The sequence below is a fragment of the Patiria miniata genome, unplaced genomic scaffold, assembly GCF_015706575.1.
Source record: "Patiria miniata isolate m_02_andy unplaced genomic scaffold, ASM1570657v1 HiC_scaffold_4, whole genome shotgun sequence".
In the NCBI taxonomy this organism is placed as follows: domain Eukaryota; kingdom Metazoa; phylum Echinodermata; class Asteroidea; order Valvatida; family Asterinidae; genus Patiria; species Patiria miniata.
Window position 1 is genome coordinate 6,700,742 of NW_024037071.1, and position 21,958 is coordinate 6,722,699.

At 39.8% G+C, this 21,958-nt stretch overlaps 1 protein-coding gene across 1 annotated transcript; it reads right to left on the bottom strand.

Annotated features, from left to right (window-relative positions):
- Positions 1–417: 417 nt before the first annotated feature.
- Positions 418–21,755, bottom strand: LOC119739796 (delta-1-pyrroline-5-carboxylate synthase-like). Its single transcript, XM_038214870.1, is given in 16 exon segments — positions 418–622; positions 1,489–1,584; positions 2,618–2,804; positions 3,238–3,359; positions 4,551–4,746; positions 5,055–5,192; positions 5,946–6,166; positions 7,503–7,599; positions 8,779–8,988; positions 9,904–9,938; positions 9,941–10,118; positions 11,455–11,607; positions 12,259–12,363; positions 19,190–19,327; positions 20,235–20,860; positions 21,612–21,755. Coding segments are annotated over 15 exon segments (2,436 nt in total). The 5' UTR covers positions 20,625–20,860; positions 21,612–21,755; the 3' UTR covers positions 418–452.
- Between the last annotated feature and the right edge of the window lie 203 nt (positions 21,756–21,958).

The following is a 21,958-nucleotide window of genomic DNA, read 5'->3' on the forward strand; positions in this document are numbered from 1 at the left end:
CAAGTTAAGAACATTTTGCACACTGCGCGCGCATACGTACCTCATGACATTGAATACGTAGTTGTAATTTGCCTTCTACGATAGCTGTCTGTGTCATAACAATGGCATGTACAGCCCAGCTCAGGAACTCCGAACACAGTCCAAGCATGTGGGCTTTTGATTATAGGTAGCAATTAAAGTATATGGACAAAAAAGGTATGCTTAAAATTTCCAAGATTTGCATATTGGACTCGGACATGGAAGTAAGTCCACGACGCAAAATACAATCCTTCATCTTCAGCTTGAGAGGTAGCTTTGCATCTTTTACCAACCAACTCCCAAATGAAATCTCATAAAATCTAAAAAGCACCCCCAGAAAAAAATCCCAAAACAATAAGAATACCAGCAATACTGTTTCAGCTTTGGCTACATGTTTTGTTTTTTTACCAGCTGCACACCGGCGAGAGCATTCATCAGCTGCTGATGGGCAGAGACTCGTGTCGGTATGTCTTTGGACCCCCTTCTGCGTACTCCTGTACAGCATCTCCAGAGCCTTCCAGAATCCATTTGGTGGTGAGAAGGCCCTCGACTCCCACCGGCCCACGGGCATGGATGCGTGTCGTACTGATACCCACTTCAGCTCCTATATTTGCAATGGTATAGCATTAATGTTAATACACGGTGAGTGAAAAAAATACGCATCCCAAATGGCAGGACCAATTTTTGAATGAAGTTTTGCCTGGAGCACTTTTGGAATCTAGGATATGAAAGCCCAGTCATTAAGCTTTCTTTTAGTACAAGAATCATTCAGATCACTCATGTACTTTTCAAGTTAGGCATTTTGAACACAAACACCGTTGTAAAGTTCATTCCACGGATCACAAAAAATTAAGTGTTCTTTCAGCAAAACAAAAACAATTCTCATAGGGATGCATGTGAATTGTTTTCGCTTTGCTGAAAGAACAGGTACCTTGTTTGTGATCCGTGGAATGAATTATAAAACCGACTTTGTGTTCAAAATGCTGTAACTTGAAAAGTACATGAGTGAATGCTGTAACTTGAAAAGTACATGAGTGATTCGAATGATTCTTGTACTAAAAGAAAGCTTATTATTGACTGGGCTTTCATATCGTAGATTCTGAAAGTGCTTAAGGCAAAACTTCATTCAAAAATCGGTCATGCCATTTGGAATGAATTTTTTTTTTTTTTCACCCTATAGTTGAACTAATTCTTTTTTCCCCATCAACATGATAAAATACGGTTACTGACTGCATGTGCGGCTTGGTTTGTCAAAATGCATTTCTATATAAAACAGAGTTTAATTCCTAAAGAGCACTGGTTTAACTAGAAATAAAAGTAAGCTTGGGCTGACAGGCTAGTTAGTGGGTGCTGTTTAACCATTTTCAACAGTAGGCCAATATATATCAACTCAGTCCTAAAAATAATCGTTTTTTTACTCCACCAAATAAAGGCAACCTAATTTGTACTCAAGCTTAAGCTGTTCCTTACCTAATCCAAATCTGTAACCATCTGCAAATCTTGTGCTAGCATTACGGAAAACGCAGGCACTGTCGACTCCCATCATAAACTTCTGGGCGGTTTGCGCTGTGAAATATACCAAGGTAGTATTAATAAATGTCAAAAAATGTCGACAAAATCTTCTTGAAAAACAATGCATGAAATATACAACTTTAAGGTTCCATGAAATGGATTTTTCTGAGTTTTTGTTATGACTTAAATGCATTTAAAACAGCTTTCTTGCCGTGTAACTATGACTTTCCACCTCCTTTGTAGCAGTAAAAGGGAACAATTTCAACATTTTAGCTTTTATGCTAATGAAATTTCCATATTCATGAGCTAAGGCGTGATGTCATTCAAGGCAGAAGAGTAGTGTCTCCATAGCTTTGTGTACAAATATATATCAAACTTTTCTTCATTTTCTTGGAGGAAGTTCCACTTTTTACTTGTTTAACATGTTAAACAGCTTGTTCGAACAATAGTAGCAACCAATATTTCTTCAAAACCTTCTTTTGTAGGTAATTTTAAAGGACCAATTTTTGTACTGTTCATATGCACTTTTGACAAGGAGTACCTTGTGTGACAAAAGCAAAATAGCGCCCTCTTGCATGTATTGATGAAAGGATTTGCTAATAATGGAAAAAGTACCACTTTCTTATCACTTTCAATGAAAACAAGTATTAAGATCTTGTATGTATTGTTGCAACACATAGTAATGTACATAAAAACAAGATGAGCTGAATTTCCACTGCATGTTTCTTTTAAGGGTGCCTATATTTTACAGGAGATTTAGAAGCAATTTACTACTAGTACTAGAATCAAGTAGAGGCCTTTGAAGTTAAAAAAAGGGAGAGAAAAAGAGCAAAATACAGCCATGGTGAAAAAAAACTGTTTTTCTCTTTTAATATTTGTCTGCACTTCATTTCTGAATCGTTAAAAAAGGAAAGCATATGAAAACCCAAAAATTTTATTTATATTCAGTACTGGTTTAAAAACAAATCCTTTCTTTATAACAAAATAAAAATATTCTCACACAATGGATGCATTATGTCAACCAAAACAAATGAACTGAAGCCCAAGAAAACTTGCATGTACAAGACACATGCAAACTTCTACTTACTGTTCTCTGTAATAATGACATCTGTGTGCGCGCTTCCATACTTGTGGATGTGCTGAATTGCTTCGTCCACATCGTCCACTATTTCCACAGCACACTCCAGCCCGCCGTATTCCACCTTCATGCTACGTGCCTCGGCGGGACCAATCTTCAGGGACTTGGAGAGGCGCGGTCCGGGATAGATCCTCACCTGTGATTGGGTAACACAGTAAGCTGATTTCAATGTCCGTCCAATTGGAATCCACCATGCATTGAGAGATGGGCGAGACAATCGTTATGAATGTACTTCAGGGTGACAATGTATTTGTTATTATTGATGAATTTTTAATAAGACCTTTCGTGCAAACATCGAATGTATCGGGGTTTAAATGGGATTTCGTAGTGCTTTGAAGTCAAGCATTTGTCTTACTGCACATGTACAGTTACCAGTTCAGCAAAAGAACCATACTAAGAGAATTTTGATCACTGACTTCTTTGTATATGTCTGTAACATTTCTGGGTGGGTGCTCACTGAATACAACTGTGGTTTCTTATGGAGTGGTAAGTGGGTGTAGAAATTACAAGTAATCTTGAGTGGCTTCGTACACATGTTACGTCTGTGATTGAAGACAGTCAAAACTTACATTTTCCGACCGAAGCATGTCCAGCAGATCGTCAAAGAGAGCATTGTGCCTCAATTCGCTGTGAATAAGGAGTGTTTCCATGGCGTTACAGGCGGCTGGGTAGTCACACTTGGAGTCGCGCACTGTGGACAGGGAAGTCACAAATGGTCTATATCAGCATAACATGTAAAATGTCTACCACCTTGAGACTCAAACCACCTGTACCAATTGATGGAGAATCTGTTTAGAAGAATTAAGATATCAAGATCTCCCGATTCGGTCCAGTAGTTTTTGCTGCAGAGCCTATTTTGTGAAGCACACTTCTTTCATGTGGGTATTATCACATAACAATCCCTCTGTTAATTACAATGTAAGTCAAATTCCCGGGCGTGGTTTAGTAATTCATCGGGACAAAATTCTCCATGCATTGGTGTATGTGGTTTGAGTCTCAGGGTAGCGGATGTATGCCATTCAGGGTTTTTTGGGGGGACCACCCTGTACAGTTGCACCAATATGTAAATCAGAGTGATTGCTTCCCTTACATCTTACATGGACAAATTCACCATAATATGATGACATTTTTTTTTGGAGGGGGTAATTATAATAACAATACCGGAGTCTTATATAGCGCACGTATCTACCAAAAATTAGGTACTCAAGGCGCTGGAAAATATGTCTATTTTTTTAAAGACAGGTAAATGAAGTTTATGAGAAATATGAAACCCATTAGGAAGGTGCTGAGGCGCATATTGCAGCCACTGCCAGAAACACTGGAGAAAACCCTTCTCTTAGCGATAAGTGTTACTGGGTTCTTTAACGTGCATTACACAACTGAAGGGGCCTACGGCTTTACGTCCCATCCGAAGGACGAAGCAATAACGGTAAAGTGCCTTGCTCAAGAGCACAAGCACTGTGTTCCCCGTCAGGATTCGAACCCATGTGGAGTGTCATGGCCTAGCGGATAAGAGCACCGGCCTCATGCGCATGCTCTGGTGTTTCAGAGGCAACAGTGGCGTGGGTTTGAGCCCGCCGGGTGGACACGTGTGCCCTTAAGCAAGGCACTTAACCAATATTGCTTCGTCCTTCGGATGGGACGTAAAGCCGTAGGTCCAGTGTGTTGTGTAATGCAATGCATGTAAAATACCCTAGTGACACTTATCGCTAAGAGAAGGGGTTTGCCCGGGCGTTTCTGGCCTCCTGTATAAACTCCCACGCGGAGTATTTAGGAGAATAACCTACCAAGAACCATGCACCATGGCAAATGAGTCGCACACCGTAACCATTGGACCACAGGACCCCATAGATGTGTTTATATATTTTTTTTTCCAGCCTACCTAACTTGATGGCCATCTCTGGGTCCACCTCTTTGTCAATGAAGACATGGCAGATGCCCTCACTGTGACCAAGGACTGGGATGCCCTGGCTCTCCTGTTGTATCTTCTGCACCATGTCCTTGGAGCCCCGGGGAATGACCAGATCCACCAGACCTTCCATCTTGAGGAGGTCGCTCACCTGCTCACGGGTGTTGATCTGAGGGACGAAACAGGCGTGCAGTACAGACTTAGAGCAGGGATTTCGTGTCGGCTCCGACATTTTGTAGGAATTTTGAGGTTCAAACGGAAAAGTATACACACATACGCGAGATGCCCCATTTTTGTGTAGAGTACAAAAGCAAAACACCTGCAGCCGATTACACGAAACCTTATGCAATGGCGCAACTCTGCTTGCGCCAAAATTTATTACGTAAGTTGCACAACATTTTACGCTGCACAACATTTCACTAATGTGAAACAAATAGAATAAATTAATTAATTCTCAACATAACTGGAATAACGCACCAATGCTACGGCATCTTTGGCTCCATACATCTCCAATGCCTCTGTGACCAGACCCTGCAAGTACTCATTAGTCAAGGTAGCCTCTTTGCCTCCCTTCAGCACCAAGCCATTAGCGCTGCTGATGGCCAACGCTGCCACCTGCAATAACAATTAGTGGGGCAGTTTCAAAGAGCTATTAAGCAAAAAACTATTGCTTGGCAAATGTATATGCTACCACAGTCGTTTTCCTAGTGCCAAATTTTCCCAGCTTCGGATTGCTTCAAATTAAAACTCTCTTTTGGATTGATTTCCTATACTATTTTTCCCGACGCAGTGTATTTTGAAAAGTAAAATGTTATCGTCTTGAAACACAAATGTTTTTCCGATCAAATCTGAGGGAAAAAAATTGGTCACATTTCCGACTCGCACTTTGACATGTTTGGATGGTTTGTAGAAAATTACGGGGGTGTAAATCAATGATAAATTTTCTACTGGGTACGTCACTCATAGCGTGTGATTTCCAATATTTTTTTTTTTGGTACTCTACAGTCGTTTTAACTCTTGCATTGACTATTTGTTGAATTAATATAAGTTGAACAGTCTCCAATATTTTGGAAATGCGCCAACAACTGGACTTATGTTTTTGCCGGATGGACCCAACTACATTCACAATGATTTTATGTGGCGTGTTCTTGAGTCAAAGATTTATCGGACCATGCATGTTCGTGTCATCGCAGTACAGACAAAAGTTTCAAAACATCTAATGTAAGTTCTCTTTTTCAAATATGCTGTAATTCTCTTAATTGAACTTTAGCCACCTCTTTGTCAGTCAAAGGTGTGAAATAGTATCTGTACAACAGGCAGACTAACAATGAGAAAGTGGTTGCATCTATGGAAGATTGTTCCACCAACCTGGGGTAGACAGTCGGGACGAGATTCAAAGATGACCATGAGCACCCCGATGGGCACGGTGATCTGTCGCAGAATCATGCCGTCAGCCATCATGGTTTGCTTCAGCTCCCGGCCGACATTGTTGTGCGACGTCTCGGCGATCTGTTTCAGTCCGTCGGCCAGGCTGCGTATCTTGGGAGCAGTCAGGGACAGGCGGGCCAGCATGGGACCAGACATCTGACCTGAGAGACGATGACGTTAAACTTATATGACAGAGTTTTGCACCAGGGAGATGTGAAGTTAAAATTGGATAATTCCCTTTGCCTTTTTGATTTTATAAGCACTCAGTTGTTGAGTGGTGAAGTCATCTGCTCCATTAAAGATAAGGCCCATCATTTGTAATTTGTGCATTATGTTCGTTTGAAGCAACAAAAGTGCTGAAAATGTAAAGAAGGATGCTTAACAACTAACCCGATGAAGTTTCAGCTCAGTGAATGCTGTATATTTCGAGAAAACAATATTCTAGGATCTTGATTTCATATCAAAAGTTGCTGAGTCATGTTTTAAATTGCTCCCGAATTCAGCGTCCGGGACACATTCTCACTGAGCCGATTGCAGCTAAGCGATGTCGCGTACTGAACCGACGAATTATAGAGGGCGCACACGCGTGTGCGTCGTGTCAACAGTTGCGCGCGCTTCGCCGAATTACAAACAAACTAATAACGGAAATTTCCAACGTTGTGTCTTAGACACATCGTTGGAAAGGCCTTTTTTTATTGTTTTCTTCAAAACAACAGCTTGCCAGAAAGAATAATTTAACAGGGATTTTAGTCCCATTATCATCTTTAAAACAAGTATGCTTTTCAACAATAATTACGTCAGTTACTTTTTGGCAGGCTACAAATGATGGACTGTAGCTTTAAGCAGCATATCTTGAGATTGATTCACAATTGGACAAGTTTGTGAATTTTTTTTTCACACGCTAGGGCTGTCCACTTTCGAATAAAGAAATATAGTACTCGATTACTCAAAACTGCATTTGATCGAATATTCGGATATTTGAAATTGCAATCTGCAACTGCGTGCTGCGCTTGTAAAAGTTGCACAAAGAGTGCGGCAGTTCAAAGTTGTGTGCGGCGATCGATATGGGGCGCTGGAGTGTTCTGCACTAAGTATTTTATAACTGTAAAAGGGCTTTTTTTGTATGCAATTGTATAGTCGTCGTGTGCCCAGCAGAAGGGCATATGTGCATAAGCCCTTATGCAATAGCGCGTAATGACCAAAACGTTCCCAGCAAAAGGGCATATGCAGAAAACTGCATCCATTTTAATGAAATTTAAAGATTTGATTCAAAATGCGCGCAGGGGAACAATGGAATCTTTCAATGCAATTTTCTTGAAAATGATTTTTGCGTTGGAACGCTCATATGCCTTTTTGCCGGGCACCCAACATAGTGTACAATCAGCTGACTCATTCGTGCCAAGCACATGTCCCATTTGAAAATGTGCCAGGTTGTCTGGGTGCTGATCTGTAACATCTTACTCGTTTTCTGTCAGTCTATCAATCTACCTTACTTACTCATTCTGGCCATGTCCATGTCCTGTTTATTTGCAGCGATAATCTCATCAGATCTCTCCACCAACAAGTCGGCAAGTTTCTTGATGATGTCTGATCTCTGCAAAACACCATATTTCCAAACAAATACTGTTCATAGCTACAATTTAAATTAAACCTGTGCTCCCACACACTCCCCCAGTCTTTTTTTACTATACGCCTGAGGACAATCTATTGTGTTTTCCTTTGTCCCTCTAATATACACTTTCCCATAGACTAAGCACAAAACCGTACGATCGAGGACCGGTTTTAACAATAGGCACCGTCGTCCGAGGGTCAAAGGCTCCTTTGTGCTCCTTTTGTCTGTCCTCGAACGTAATACAATACAAGAGCCCACACACACACACCAATTCGTTGAAATTTTGTCATCAAAGTATGGCACTTTGTTCTCCATTCGTACAGAGACTGCATTTTGTCAAACTGTTAACACGCCATTATAGGTCTCTCTCGATGTCACTTCCTACAGACAAGCCACGTGCATTGGCATTTTGAGTGTCAACTTGCATCACGCGCATCGGCTGCGTCGTATTTCAAACACATTTCGAGCACCAAGGGCACGTTTGGAACATTTTCAATCCGTGCTTCATTGCGTAAAATACGCAGTAAAAAGTTCTCCTACAGAGGGGGCCCTCTTTGAGAGAGACCTATAGGAGCATAAAATGCATGTATACATGTGAACCCTCCAGAAATCTTACACTGTGTAGAAAAAAAAACAATCACACTTTTGTGGTCCTAAAAATAAAGGGGCATCATCAAGCCCCACTGAAATTAAAAATGCATACCTCATGCTCTCCAAAAAATGGAAATTTTTTCTCCTAAGAATTTTCAATTTGTATGTTTTGTTTTGACTAAAAAAAAATACTTTACTCCAATTTCGGTCGTCTGCAACCCTCTAAAATAGGTTTTTCATTTTCTGCACAAATACTCCAGCCTGCAAGAGCCGAATTATTGTATAAGTCACATACGTGAAGAAATAATTCAATAACTAAACGTCACTGGATTTTAATGTTCTATGTCTCATTCAAAAGTGAATAACTTTAATTTTGCTAGCTAGAAAATAGCAATTGGTAAAAAAACGTATCTATTTTTCGAGGTGAAACTCGAAAATAGCACGGGGAACACATCTTTAACAGTGGCTCTACCTTCCGAAATCCTGCAAAATCCTCCAAATCGTTCTGGTGGATTTTGAGGGATCTGCGAGGGTAGGAGTTAAGCTGTTAGCGGAATATGCTAGACAGACCTGTTCTGGGGTAAGTGACTGCAGCAGCCTTCCGCCGTCTCGTGCTTTCGCAGCCTGCAGGTCCGGTGAGGGGCCCGAGGGCTTGGTCTCGCTGAAGAAGGTGCCGACCTTTCGCCCCTTGACCACATCCAAGATGACCTGGCCCTCACTCATGCCGTTGGCTATGACCACTGCAATGCCTCGCTCCAGGGCCCAGTTAGCTGCTTTAACCTGATTAGATAACAGCCAAAAAGAAAATCAAAAATCTCAAACACAAGTGGTTTATGGAACCCAGAATTTGTCTCTAGCTTCACTATCTACAGCCCGCAATTTCATATCCTGCAACATGCAAATCAAATGAAAACAAGTCCCAAGTGGTACAACCCACGGCGGTTCCACGAACAGTACTACCGCAAATTTTGCAATGCAATGAGGCGTGATCTAATATGCAAATTAGACGCATGCGCATCAGTGTCACAAAGATGTAGGTATTCCATAGAAACTCACTGGCAAAGCTGTGATACATGCGTGGCATGGAACAGCATAATACACCCCCAGTAAACTGTTCACCAACCAACCAACCAACCCACCAACCAACCAGCATAAGCAGCTCAAGCCCATGACTTTTTTTACACTGCCATGGCAAAAAGCTGGCCTTGTTTGACAGGATTCAGTTTCTCCATAACATAAAATAGACTAATACCAGGCTTTCAAGCAGACACAGGTGAAAAAGTAAGAGAAGAGTAGGATCAAAATGAAACAAATATACAGGACAAAAGTACGGCTTTGGATGACAAAATATGGATAAATGGAGGCCTTTTCAGGCTTTCAGGAGTAGATTTATTGATACTCAACCACGTCCACAGCATCATAAGCCTCATTTGGCATGGTCTGTATACTTACAACACTTGTGCTCCATCCTCAACTAAGCTCTTGGAAGTACAATTGCAGTACTCCTGCACCCAAGCCCTTGTGTGATTTACATAAAGTGTGTAACACTGTTATGAAAAATAGTCAATGAGATTTCATTTTTCGGACTTGTGGGACAAAAAGTAGGAGTTTCACGAAAAAGGTAAGATGTGTATACGGTTTCAATGCATGTTTCAGGTTTCGGGGTCTATCTGTATTAAAGTTTTAATCATGTACCTTTGATTCCATTCCGCCCAGGCCCACTCTGGAGATCCCCCAAACACGATGTTGGCGGTATCGCCCGGGTAGACAGTGTCCAATAGCCTGGATCCCTCCTGGTCGGGCGGGGTCGTGAAGATGCCACTCACATCCGACAGCAGCAGCAGCAGGTCTGCGTTCATCTCCGCGGCCAATCTGGCTGCCAGGCTATCATTGTCTTTGATGCTGATGACCTGATGTGTGGGAATGTAGAAGAATGATTCGGATTTGAAGTCGAATGGAAAGTCGCAAAGTGCCCTTGTTGAAAATTGAGAAAAGCTCAGCAGCACTTTGAGACTGATGAACTAAATATTCAAACCTCTATATTATGAGCTTGAAATATCACAGTGTGGTAATTACCAAAGGCGTCAATCACTTCTCAAAATTGGTGGGACATACCTTGATCAGAAATCATGCGAACGCGAAGCGCTAACGGCTTGGGGTTAGGGGCCTGCTTAAGGGTCCAAAAAAATGTTGGATTCCAGACGCTCCGTGGTGCGATCTGAGACAATTTCTGACCACTTAAACCAATTTGTTGAGCAAAGATCATCATTTAAACATCATTTTCGAAATTGGAGTCAACTGGACCAGGTCAAGAGGTCATGTGCCTATTAAATCCCCTTTGCAAATGGCTTTAAGCCGTTGAAAGCGAGTCATGTTGGCCATTGTACATGCTCTGCCAAATACAGGGTGAGTCAAAAAAAGCGAAACCCAAATGTTGGGACTACTGTTTTGGTGAAGTTCTGCATGTAGCACTTTGAAAATCTAGGATATGAAAGCCCAATTCATAAGCTTTCTTTTAGTACCAGAATCATTCAAATCACTCATGTACTTTTGAAGTTACAGAATTTTGAACACAACCATCGTTTTAAAGTTCTGTCCACGGATCACAAAAAATGTGTGCGTTTTTTTCAGCAAAATGAAAACAATTCACACACATCCCTATGTGATTTGTTTTCGTCTTTGCTGAAAGAACACTTACCTTCTTGTGATCTGTGGACAGAACTTTAAAACAGTGGTTTAAACGGTTTAAAATCCGTAACTTGAAAAGTACATGAGTGATTTGAATGATTCTTGTACTAAAAGAAGCCTATGAATTGGGCTTTCGTATCCTAGATTTTGAAAGGGCTACATTGTACATGCAGAACTTCACTAAAACAATAGTCCTGACATTTGGGTTTTGCCCTTTTTGACTCATCGTGTACAAGAAATGCTGGGTATATGCAAAATTAACTTGACTTTCCTCCCGTCATTTAGTACAAGTGTGAAGTGAAGCTGAGACACTTTTGAATCCCCGTCGCCACAGCGTCAAACTTAGCCACCACGTTGTCGCATTGTATTGTGGGATACTTACCCAAGTAACCGGCTCGCCAGTCGGTTACTTGGGCCAGGCTCGAGTAAGCGTAAAAATTCATGTGAAAGTCAAATCGAACGCAGTCGGGCTTGCACAAGTAAGCACGGGGAAGTAATCAAATGCGGGGGTAGTCTTTTGACAACCTAAGTACTCTTTGATATTTGTCAGCGTCTCACCCCTTGCAGATCCTTGTCTGGTTCAGGCGGGGGCGCTACCACGTCATTGGCATTCAGGATTGGAATGATGTTCATCCTTAGCAGCTCGTTCAGAGTCCCCCTCAAGTTGTTCCGGGAATAATCGTGGTAGAAATCGGGCTTGGTTACCAGCACCTGGGAAAGCCAACGTATTCATGAAAAAGAAAATAAAGGAATTTTTTTTTGACATAATCGACCTGCTTCGTTGGCTTATTACATACGTATCTCTATATGACAGAGTGTTGTACATACCCAAGTTTGAGCTACATAGCGAACTAACAGTAGGCTACAAATTTGTTTAAACCATGCAAACCTTCAAATCTCAAAATATGGCAAATGCTTAAAATTAAAATGTCCCGTCTATGGCCTTGAATTAACTTCATGGGGAATTCCTTTTTTTCCGAATGTTGAAAAACTGAGTCAAACAGACTTAATATTTCACAAGTTGATTACGGTAATATATGATTATGATGAAAATATGGACAAATATGGAAAAATACTAGAAACGTGTTTGATGTTGGACCGTTTTTTTTTTTATTTTACCCTCAGAGGTTTGTATGCACTGAGCTGAAGTGAGCCAACAGAAAGTCTTTATTTAAAGTTTTATTTCATAATTGTTAAAAACACTGTGCTAACAGAATGCAGCATTTCACAAGCTGTTTATGACAAGTTGAGTTTAACTTGAGCAAATGGACAACAAAGGAAAAATAACAGAAAAATGTTCGATGTTGAAATGTTATCTCAGCCTCTGAGGTATATTAAAGCACACAGCATGTTTGGTTTTACCTGAGCAGTAGTGAGCCCATACTGGGAGAACATGGCCTCATACAGTGACATGAGCCCACTCTGGCCTGCTGCAGCACACGCTCGCGAATCCAATAAGAAGTTGCCCTGCAGCCAAACGAGAAAGACAGGAAATTATGGGTATCGCTCCATTATGTCAGTAACAATATGAACAAAGTCATTGTGCAGATTATGCTTAAAATGCACCAGCTTTGCCTACATATGCACATGTACATGTACGCCAAACTGTTTGAGGCCAAGTCAGTACAAAGATACCCTAAACCATTTGCCTTTTAACAAAAAAGCGATCAATGGATTTTTGTCTCTTGGGTGTCAGATTAAAGCTGAGAGCATTTTCTTTCAAATACTGAAAAAAAAAAGTATGAAAATAACGCTTCTCATGTACATGTACACATGATTTATGATGTAATGGGCACTTGTATATGTACATGTACATTGGTGAATTATGAAATTTCTAATAATAATTTGAATTACACAGAGATGTAATACAGTATTCATGCATCTGTTCAACTGGAAAAGTTCTTAATGCCTAAAAAGCTGGCTGAGATTAATTGCTGGGTGATTCTCAGCACACGCATAATGGTACACAGAACTTAAGTGCAATGTACGTGCATGTATTACAGAAGGTGAAATAATAATTACCGGTACATATGGAGTAAATTCATTGGGCATGTGTAGCAAAGCTATAGCTTAAGCCACAGATTCATGGCCAGGTGCATTTAATGCAAATGTGGTCAACATATGTTTTTCCTCTCACCATATGCTTCAATTTCGAATTCAAAACCAAAGAGGTTAAATTTTGTATAATTATGCACCTTACATTTTACCACACTTTTGATAATGTTGAATTAAATGAACAGTCAATGAAGGATAACCAACCACCCGATTAATGAACCAAATCTATTAACCTTCATCAGCGGATTCAGCGCGACCTTTTCATTAGCCTACAGAACCGAACAGATTGACTCCTTATCAGTGGCATAAGGTCATTTATTTTTTGCTTTTTTGGGGGGGAGGGGTGTTAAACATTTCTTGAAAAGGGCACTTCCACATCTGTGCTAAATTGGTTGGTTTGGTTGGTTTAATTCATAAAAAAAATCGTTTTGCAGCAAAATGCTGAATTACATGGCATTTACAATGTTCAATAAAAAGACAGCTAAAAGAAAATATTTATTACCAAAAAACAAAATTGTGGACACATGTTTTTTGGCCTCCATAAAATCAAACAGTGGGGGGGGGGGGCTGCTACCATCTGTCGCTGGGGGCGCTTTTCAAAACTCGATGATTATGCACAGTAAGGCACAATATCCGGGGCGATACATGCGCAAAAACAAAAAAAGCACCTGTAACGGCCGATGGCACGAAAAGGTCACAAAACTGGTAGGTCGGGATTTTTTTAGGGGCGGGGGCATTTTTTCTGTGTTGATCACATGCATGTACATAGACATAGGTGCCTGTGTGTATAGTCATGGAGCTAAATATAGCTCCATGGTATATTTTTCCCAACAAAAATTAGGGTACTAGGGGCTGTCAAAATAGGGTAGGTAGGGTATCCAGTTAAGCGAACTATCATATTTGACACAAGGGATTTCAGATGTCTAGCCATGTGTAGACTGAGGATGATGCAATACAACATAACACAAGACATACAGTACACTTGCTGCTGACACAGCAGACTGTACTACACCATATGGGAGCTGAATCCTGCTATGACCTCAAATGACCTCAAACCCCTGATGACAGGTGGCAAGGTGTTTCTGAACATTATGCTGTTTTTAGGCTGGTGATTTTTGGCGGCGTGAAAAAAAGAAGTAAAAAACTGCACAAGTACATGTACATAATGTTCACGTATGTGTACATAGATGTGTACATGTACATCAGTACTTTATGTACAGGGGTGGGATTGTTTTAATTTATTTATTTGTATTTATTTATACATTTTGTTTTACCCACACTCAATAAGCTTGTCTTTCATATGTTCCCTCACTTTTTAAAATTCCATTTAACTCCACCATATGGGGGAGAATCACTGATTTTACTTCCAATTCACTGCAATTCACAAACCACAGGCCTACACGTGAATTAGTATACAAAAAAATGAATGTTTATGAGTGCAATGGTGAGAATATTTTCATGAGTTGAAAGTGAATGGAACATTCAATCTTTTAACAAATGAAAATATTCTCACCATTGCACGAATGCAAAACATTCATTGTTTTATATAACACCCAAGTAGATCTTTGTCATTCGATTAGAGGATAAAACTTTAAGAACCAACAAAACTCACAAAATTGTATCATATCCACTATTTTTTTTCAGCTTGAAAGGTTTAAAAGTCAAATCATTGACACTATTGAAATGTAACATTGTAAGTTCTTAATACAATGCAAAAAAATCATCAAGGCAACTGCATCAACTTCAAAGGCAAGTTTTGTACCGCTATAACGCATGATATGGTAGCCTAAAGAACGCGCCGGGCCGCTGTGCATCTTAGCGTGCGTGCAATAGATCAAGAGGGATGGGACGAAAATGCACGGTGAATGGAACCAAAAATGCACGGTTATGACGTAGGCCATGCAATGGTTCGATTAATGAATGCCGCATGACTTTACAATCCTCCAACCAAATGACAAGGATTTACTTGGGTGTTATATAATAATTAATATTGGTACAGGTACTATGTTCCTTATGTTTATTTTCACTTTCCCATTTCCACAAAGTCATCTTACAATGTCTCACGCATAATTATGAACGAACATGGCAAATGGAACAGGAGTAGAGCCCTGTAACAAATGTGATTCTATAAACATCCCCAAATACAAATTAAACATTATACTTTTATTGAATTAAGAACTACTACATACTGTAAATTTTACTTTATTATGTAGAGAGATGTGAGAAAAAGAACCAAAAAAGTAAAATTCCCTAGCCAAAAAAAAAGTAGTATTAAGATAACATTTCAACTTGAAACATATCTGTCAAGTTATGACCTTATGCAAATACATGTATGTTAACTGTAATCATTTGGTTTATTGTGAGCAAAGTGAGAGAGTGAGATTACATGCTCATAAACAAACTTGAGGTGTGAACACTTAGCCACAATCTGACAATAAACTACATGTAAATGCTGTAATCAATGAATAAACAGTGTACATACATGTACCTGTACCTGTACAAGAAGTTGCAATGGGTGTGAATCTCCTAAAATACAATTGTGTGGGCTAACTTTGCAATAAACCATGGCACATTTTTCGCAGTTAGTGACTGGGATTCCTGCAATGTATTTTATATTAATGTTAATTATAATTATCCCTAACCCCCTAGGCCCTTTTTGCTAAGAACCATCCTCAATCCTCCAAAATCCTCCAAAATTTTGCAACTCCGCCTAAATTTTTCAAAATTGTCAGACAGTCCTGCCTCAAAATGCATTCATCGTCAATCCTCCAAAATCCTCCTCATCCCAAAATTTTGCACTCGGGTTTAAATGAAGGATAACCAACGCCAAATCCTTCAAAATCATCAGACAGTCGACTGCCTCAAAATGCATTCATCCTCAATCCTCCAAAATCCTCTTGTGCTTCAATCACCATTCATCCTCAATCCTCCAAAATCCTTATGAGCTTCAATCACCATTCATCCTCAATCCTCCAAAATCCTTATAAGCTTCAATCACCATTCATCCTCAATCCTCCAGAATCCTCTGGTGCTTCAATCACCACTCATCCTCAATCCTCCAGAATCCTCATTTGATTCAATCACCATTCATCCTCAATCCTCTAGAATCCTCCAAAACCGCCAGGAGGATTTTGGAGGAGTGAGGTGGGTTAAGGTATGAAAACTTCAATCCCTAACTGGCAACAAAAAATAGGCATTTCCCTATTATACCGGTATGTCCAATAAAATTGTGTACTTGTTTCGTCCTTAGTTAACTGTATTTTTCTCAGCCTTCTTAACTGTTTCATTATAAATAGAAACGACTAAGTACCTATGTCAGTGTACAGATACGCTTGGAAAGTTGCAGCGATTTCATTGAAAATCAATCAAATCAATTGTTCCACTCTGCAAGTCTGACCTGTTCCCTTCACATAATGAATAATTTCAGACGAACGGCGGCACACATGCATGTAATGAACTTGCAATAATTAATTATCGATTGTACAATGTACACGTGTACACTTTGGGGTGTTTGAAACCAAGTCCTAGTATTGGAGTTCAAATTACATTGAAGACATGGTCAATAATTAGGGGGCAGATTTATCATACAGAACAACACAAAAATTTGCTATAAATGTACAGAAAGTATTAGCTTCTAAGCCCAAACCTTCCTAAACCTTCCTTCACCTCTCATACTCCTTTCTCCCAATCCCAATCCCAACTCCTCATCTCCCATCCCCTATTTCCCCAACCACCTGTCAGAATAGAAACAAAATTCCTGCCATGTAGGCCTACTGTTTTTGTTTTTTTGTCAAGCATGCACGACGGCCACTCAACGAATTTCACTATTCCACGATCCATTTTAGCTGCACACGAACACATACACATCCCATCTGTTTTCATTTAAGTCTTTCTTATTCAGTCAATGTACGGTAGGAAGGCTCTTGAGATTTCTGGCCAAGCTGCCTGAATGGATGCACAGTTTCAGATTACAGTGGAAATCTATACACTGTGTGAATTTAATTTACAATGTCTTCTTGCCTTCAAAAACGTACAAATTCAACACATGTATAGATGTCAATGTACATTACGCATACTGTAATTGCTTGTTCATTTTGAAATAAAATCTATGCTGTGAAACAAAACTTCACCTCTTCCACACGCACTTAAAAGATAAAATTCAAGAAGTCAACAAAAATACACATTCGTGTACATAGCCATGTGCATTTTTGTACATTGTATTTCAATAAGATCTTTGAAAAGAAAGCCATCGTCCACATCTGAGCATTTTTAAAATTGTTTTCTGTACTTTTATCCTTTTGGTTTTACTAGTCAAATTAAATACAAACATTAATTAAAGTATGTATTTAAGCACGTTCCCAAATAATTTTTTGAGAAGTTAAGGGAAAAATGCATACAAATTTAAATTATATTTTAAAGCACCTTTTTGCAGACCAAAGTCATGTTTAAGAGCTGATAGTTGCATGTATTTGAAATAAAATGTCATTCACAGCAGCACAACTGCTGTGGTTTTCACAATTTTCCCCTCGGATGCAATGCAATATTATGGCACAGGTCTGCCAACTGTGCACTTAATGCAACCACATGCCTCAGGGGCAATCAAAGAACCACTCAGATATGAGAAATAACGGAGCGGCCGTTCACCTACAAGAAATGTTATTCATAATCCATCAAAGATCAATACTATAGAATTATGCCTTTAATACAGCTAGAGGAAAATGCACACAACATAGTTGTGCAGTATTTAACTCCAAATGGACAAATATGAGAAATAACGGAGCGGCCGTTCACCTAAAAGACATGTTATCCATAATCCATCAAAGATCAATATTAAGGAATTATGTCTTTACTACAGCTAGAGGAAGATGCACACATGTAGTTGTGCAGTATTTAACTCCAAATGGGCAAGAACTGATGAAACAATGAGTTAAACATTTTTACTTAATTTGTTATTCGACAGATTTGAAGACTACTACTTGGTTATTTGGAGTCACAGACAAAATGATGTGTACCAGGAGGCTAAAAAGAATGCTTCTCTGTTTTTCCTAAATCTTTGACACAAAAAATGCAGGAATATGTATATATTGTGAAGTCTCAAGAAATTGTGCATGTTCTTACATGTAATTTCGCTTTTATTGTTCGGGCACATTTCTCAATCATACCGGTACATGTATATGTGTGTTTTTTACTGAGCTTTTTTTTGGGGGGGGGGGGGGGCAGGTGGTGTTTGTTGATTTTGGTTGTTTTTGTTTGCACTTTTTTATTTTTTTCAGGGGGGGGGAGAGGAGGATCAACAAATGACTCAATTTAGGTCCCTTACACAGAAACAAAACCCCAAAGTAACCCCAAAGTAACCCCTTACAAAGTCCCTTCAATTTAATCTATTTCAATATTTATCAACCATGTTAAAAACCAAAATAAAAAGCATTTGTAAATTAATGTAATCAAAATTTATATCCAAAAAAGCTACATTGTACTACACACTTTCAAAAGTACTGACTGACAATATTAAAGGGAACTTAGGGAAGATACAACATTTGCAAACATCAAAAAACTAAATGATCAAATTATCACAACATCTTTTACAGGATTGTTAAGGCATGACAGTCAAAAGCATCCTGTAAAGTCGTGGTTCCTGGTGTGCTGACATTTTCAAGAAAACTTGTATTTTTCCAACGATGGTTGGCCGACCAGCGTTGGAGGAAAGTGGCTTTTATCAAAAAGTGCTCTGAAGTTTTCATAGTTATTCTGCATTTTCTTTGCAATTGATTACACACATGTCAAGGAGTACAAGCCTGCTATACTGATTCTTTGATCTTACAATTCCCTAAAGTCTATAAATTGTTCTGTTTCATCTTAAGTGGGGTCAGGGAACCTGACTACAAGAATATGGTTGATTTTCTTGGATTTTCCAGCATCTCCGAACCCAAAACCTGAAGCAAGTCAGTTTAACAATACTTGCTATAATATACTAATCCTCCAAATCCATTTATTTCTGACAATTGCAGCAAAAGCAAATGTTGTACATTCCCTTTAACAGTAACACAGGGAAAACCGTGGCAAGATACAGTTTGTATCGGAAAAGGAGTAGGACAAGTGACTGTTCATGATGTTCCAGACCATAACAGTACAACTACAAACAAACAAACCTTCGGAGAAATTTCACGAAATTGATATTTTCGAATGGTTGACAAATACATATGTTTACAAGAGGATAAATTGGGGTTTAATGACTTACTCTTTCTTGGTTTGGTATGAGTGTTTCCCTCATGCTCTGTGACAGGATCACTTCGTGCCGAAGGCGTTGCTTGCCGAATGCCACCGCACCACTGGTCACAAGCATGACTTGTTTCCCGGCCTGTTGGAGTTCTGAGACCTGCATCAAAATCAATTTGAAAAAGAAAAAAATAATTTTAACAAAGGGGAGGGGGGGGGAAATTGAAAATTGAGTACTGATTGAAGTAGGCAGGAGGCCTTTGTCAACTTTGCAGACACCTCACAGTTGAATATTTAAAAAAAAAAATCCCCCACAATTTCAGGAGATAGTACTCCCAAGTGTCTTTTACCAAGCACTGGACCAAGTCCGCCAAATCCATCACTGACCCTGCTTCACATAATGCTTTGGGAGCAAATCCGCTGAAATCCAACACAAGACCACCACTACTTTTTTGATTGACTTGGTGCTCATGGCTTGCTGACCAAAATCCCCAAAATGGGAGAATGGATTTTGATGGATTTGGGAAGGTTAGGGTTAGGGTTTATATTTCAATGTGGACCCTTTCCCCCATAACCTTGAAAATGTGCTGACATTGAGGGATACAATTTAAGTGACACTGAATCCTGGGCACACGCTCAGTTGTTTTGTTTGTTTGTTTGTTTGTTTGTTTGTTTGATTCATGTAGAAATACTTAGGACTGTACATCATAGTTAAAATTTGGGTGAAAATAATAAAAACAGACAAGCAACTGATCCGTCCACTGCCTGAATCCTGCAAAATCCTGCGGCAGTGACTGTCAATATGTTGAGAATTGGTTAGTGATATCCTGGAACAGTACGGAGGATTTCAAGCATAATCCAGGCCTATATTTATGCACGGCTGAGCAAAAAACAACACAAGGTCCGGCCCAAGACCTTGACAATGCGCATCCTACGAAATCAGTAATGCACTTTTGCCATGTACATGTAACCTCAATCCGCCAAATTCCTCCACTTTGGCAAAGAGGATTTTGAAGGATTCAGGGCCCGTTAGGGTTAATTTCTTTAGCCTACTGTACAAACTGTACCTGTTCAATAATGGAAGCCAGCCTTCCTAGCGCCAGGCCGCACTCGTCGTCGCGTGTTATCACCGCACTGCCCAACTTGAGCACGATGCGCCGGCAGTTCTTGAGATCCGACCGGTAGGCTGTTCTGATCTTCTGGTTCTTGGAGGTGGATATGCCCCTCGCCCCAACAATCCTGGCCGCCTCTTGGCTTAAATTGTTATTAGTTTGAGCATTCCAGAGTGCCCGACTGTGCTTTGTAGCACAGTCGGGCATGCTGTTCGGGCATGCTGTTCTGCCATTTGTCAAAGTGTATGCTGCGCTTTGGGAACTTTTCCACCGCGTGCCAAATTTCTGACAGAGTTTTTGGCGGGAAGCGCCACTGACTTGAAAGAGTCGGCCAATGCCTGCCATGACTGCTGAATAAATTGTTCACTGTGTGAGATCGCTTCACCGCTGTTCACAACTAACGTTGCAACAAATAAACGGTACTTAAATCCAAATGTGTGCGGTGAATTCGAGAATCTATTTGAATGAGCATGTTCGTTAGACCATAAACACTCAAAACTGTCACATGTGACTTATGTTTTAGAACAGTTTTAATTGTAGATCCATTGTAATTAGTCGCATCAACTGCAGGAATCTAACATCTGGAGAGAAAATGGGAGAAATGAATACCATATACTATAAACTTGGTATCAATTTGGGGAAAAGACTGTAGTATTTAAGCAATGTATACTACTATTACTTGGTCATGTACACCCAGCACTACAAGTTACAACTTTGTTTAACTTTAAATCAAGTTGATGTTGACAGACCAGTTAACCGATTATGTTGAAATAAATTAGAGTTGTATCAAGAAAATGTTGGAAAGGCATTTCTCATTATTCCTTTTGTTATTTTTCCCCAAATGTGTAGGCCCTAGTGTAAGAAATGTTAAAAATGGAGGGGTCTAAAAGTATATGTTTAACACAATACAAATGTACTAAAAAACTAATAACTTGCAATATAAAGTTCTAACATGATTTATCTCCAGAAAAAGCTAAAGATCTGTGTTTATCCATGGCGGTAGAATTAGACCTCCATGGTTTATCCATAGAGCAACAGTAGTCCGAGTAAGGACTCTACGGATTGCTTTTTTAACATTCTGCTATCGCCCGACCATGTCCAAATGTTAAAAAAGCGATCCGTAGAGTCCTAGTTACTCGGACTAGAGCAACAGCTAGTCATGATGCAGCATGCAGGGGTGGGTGTAGCTTGTGTAACTCCAGCTGACATGTTACAACTTACATGATACTGATTGATAGAACTTGTGGTCTGACTTTTGTAAAATCATGTTTCACAGAATTAACTTCCATATTAGTAGGCCTACTAAAAAAACGATAAAACAGAACTACTTACCAAAAACATCATCACAATGCACATCAACCTCACCGAACCAATCCGTACAGTACGGCCTCAACCTGTTCACAGACAATTAATGACAACAGTTTTTGCCCACAGCATGCACGGCCCGGTCGGCGCGCCAGATCTGACCGGTCATACTAAAAAGCGTCAACACAGCGTCAACACACTCCAAAGCGTCAACACAGCGTCAACACAGCGTCAACACATCCAAAATGCATTAAAATTGACACAAGCAGTATGTAACCCATAGAGTGTGGACAGAAACAAGATTTTGGCTTAAAATCAATAGGTTAAACGTCTGAAAATTGCGATTTTCAGTTCAAGAAAATTGGCTCTCCGTG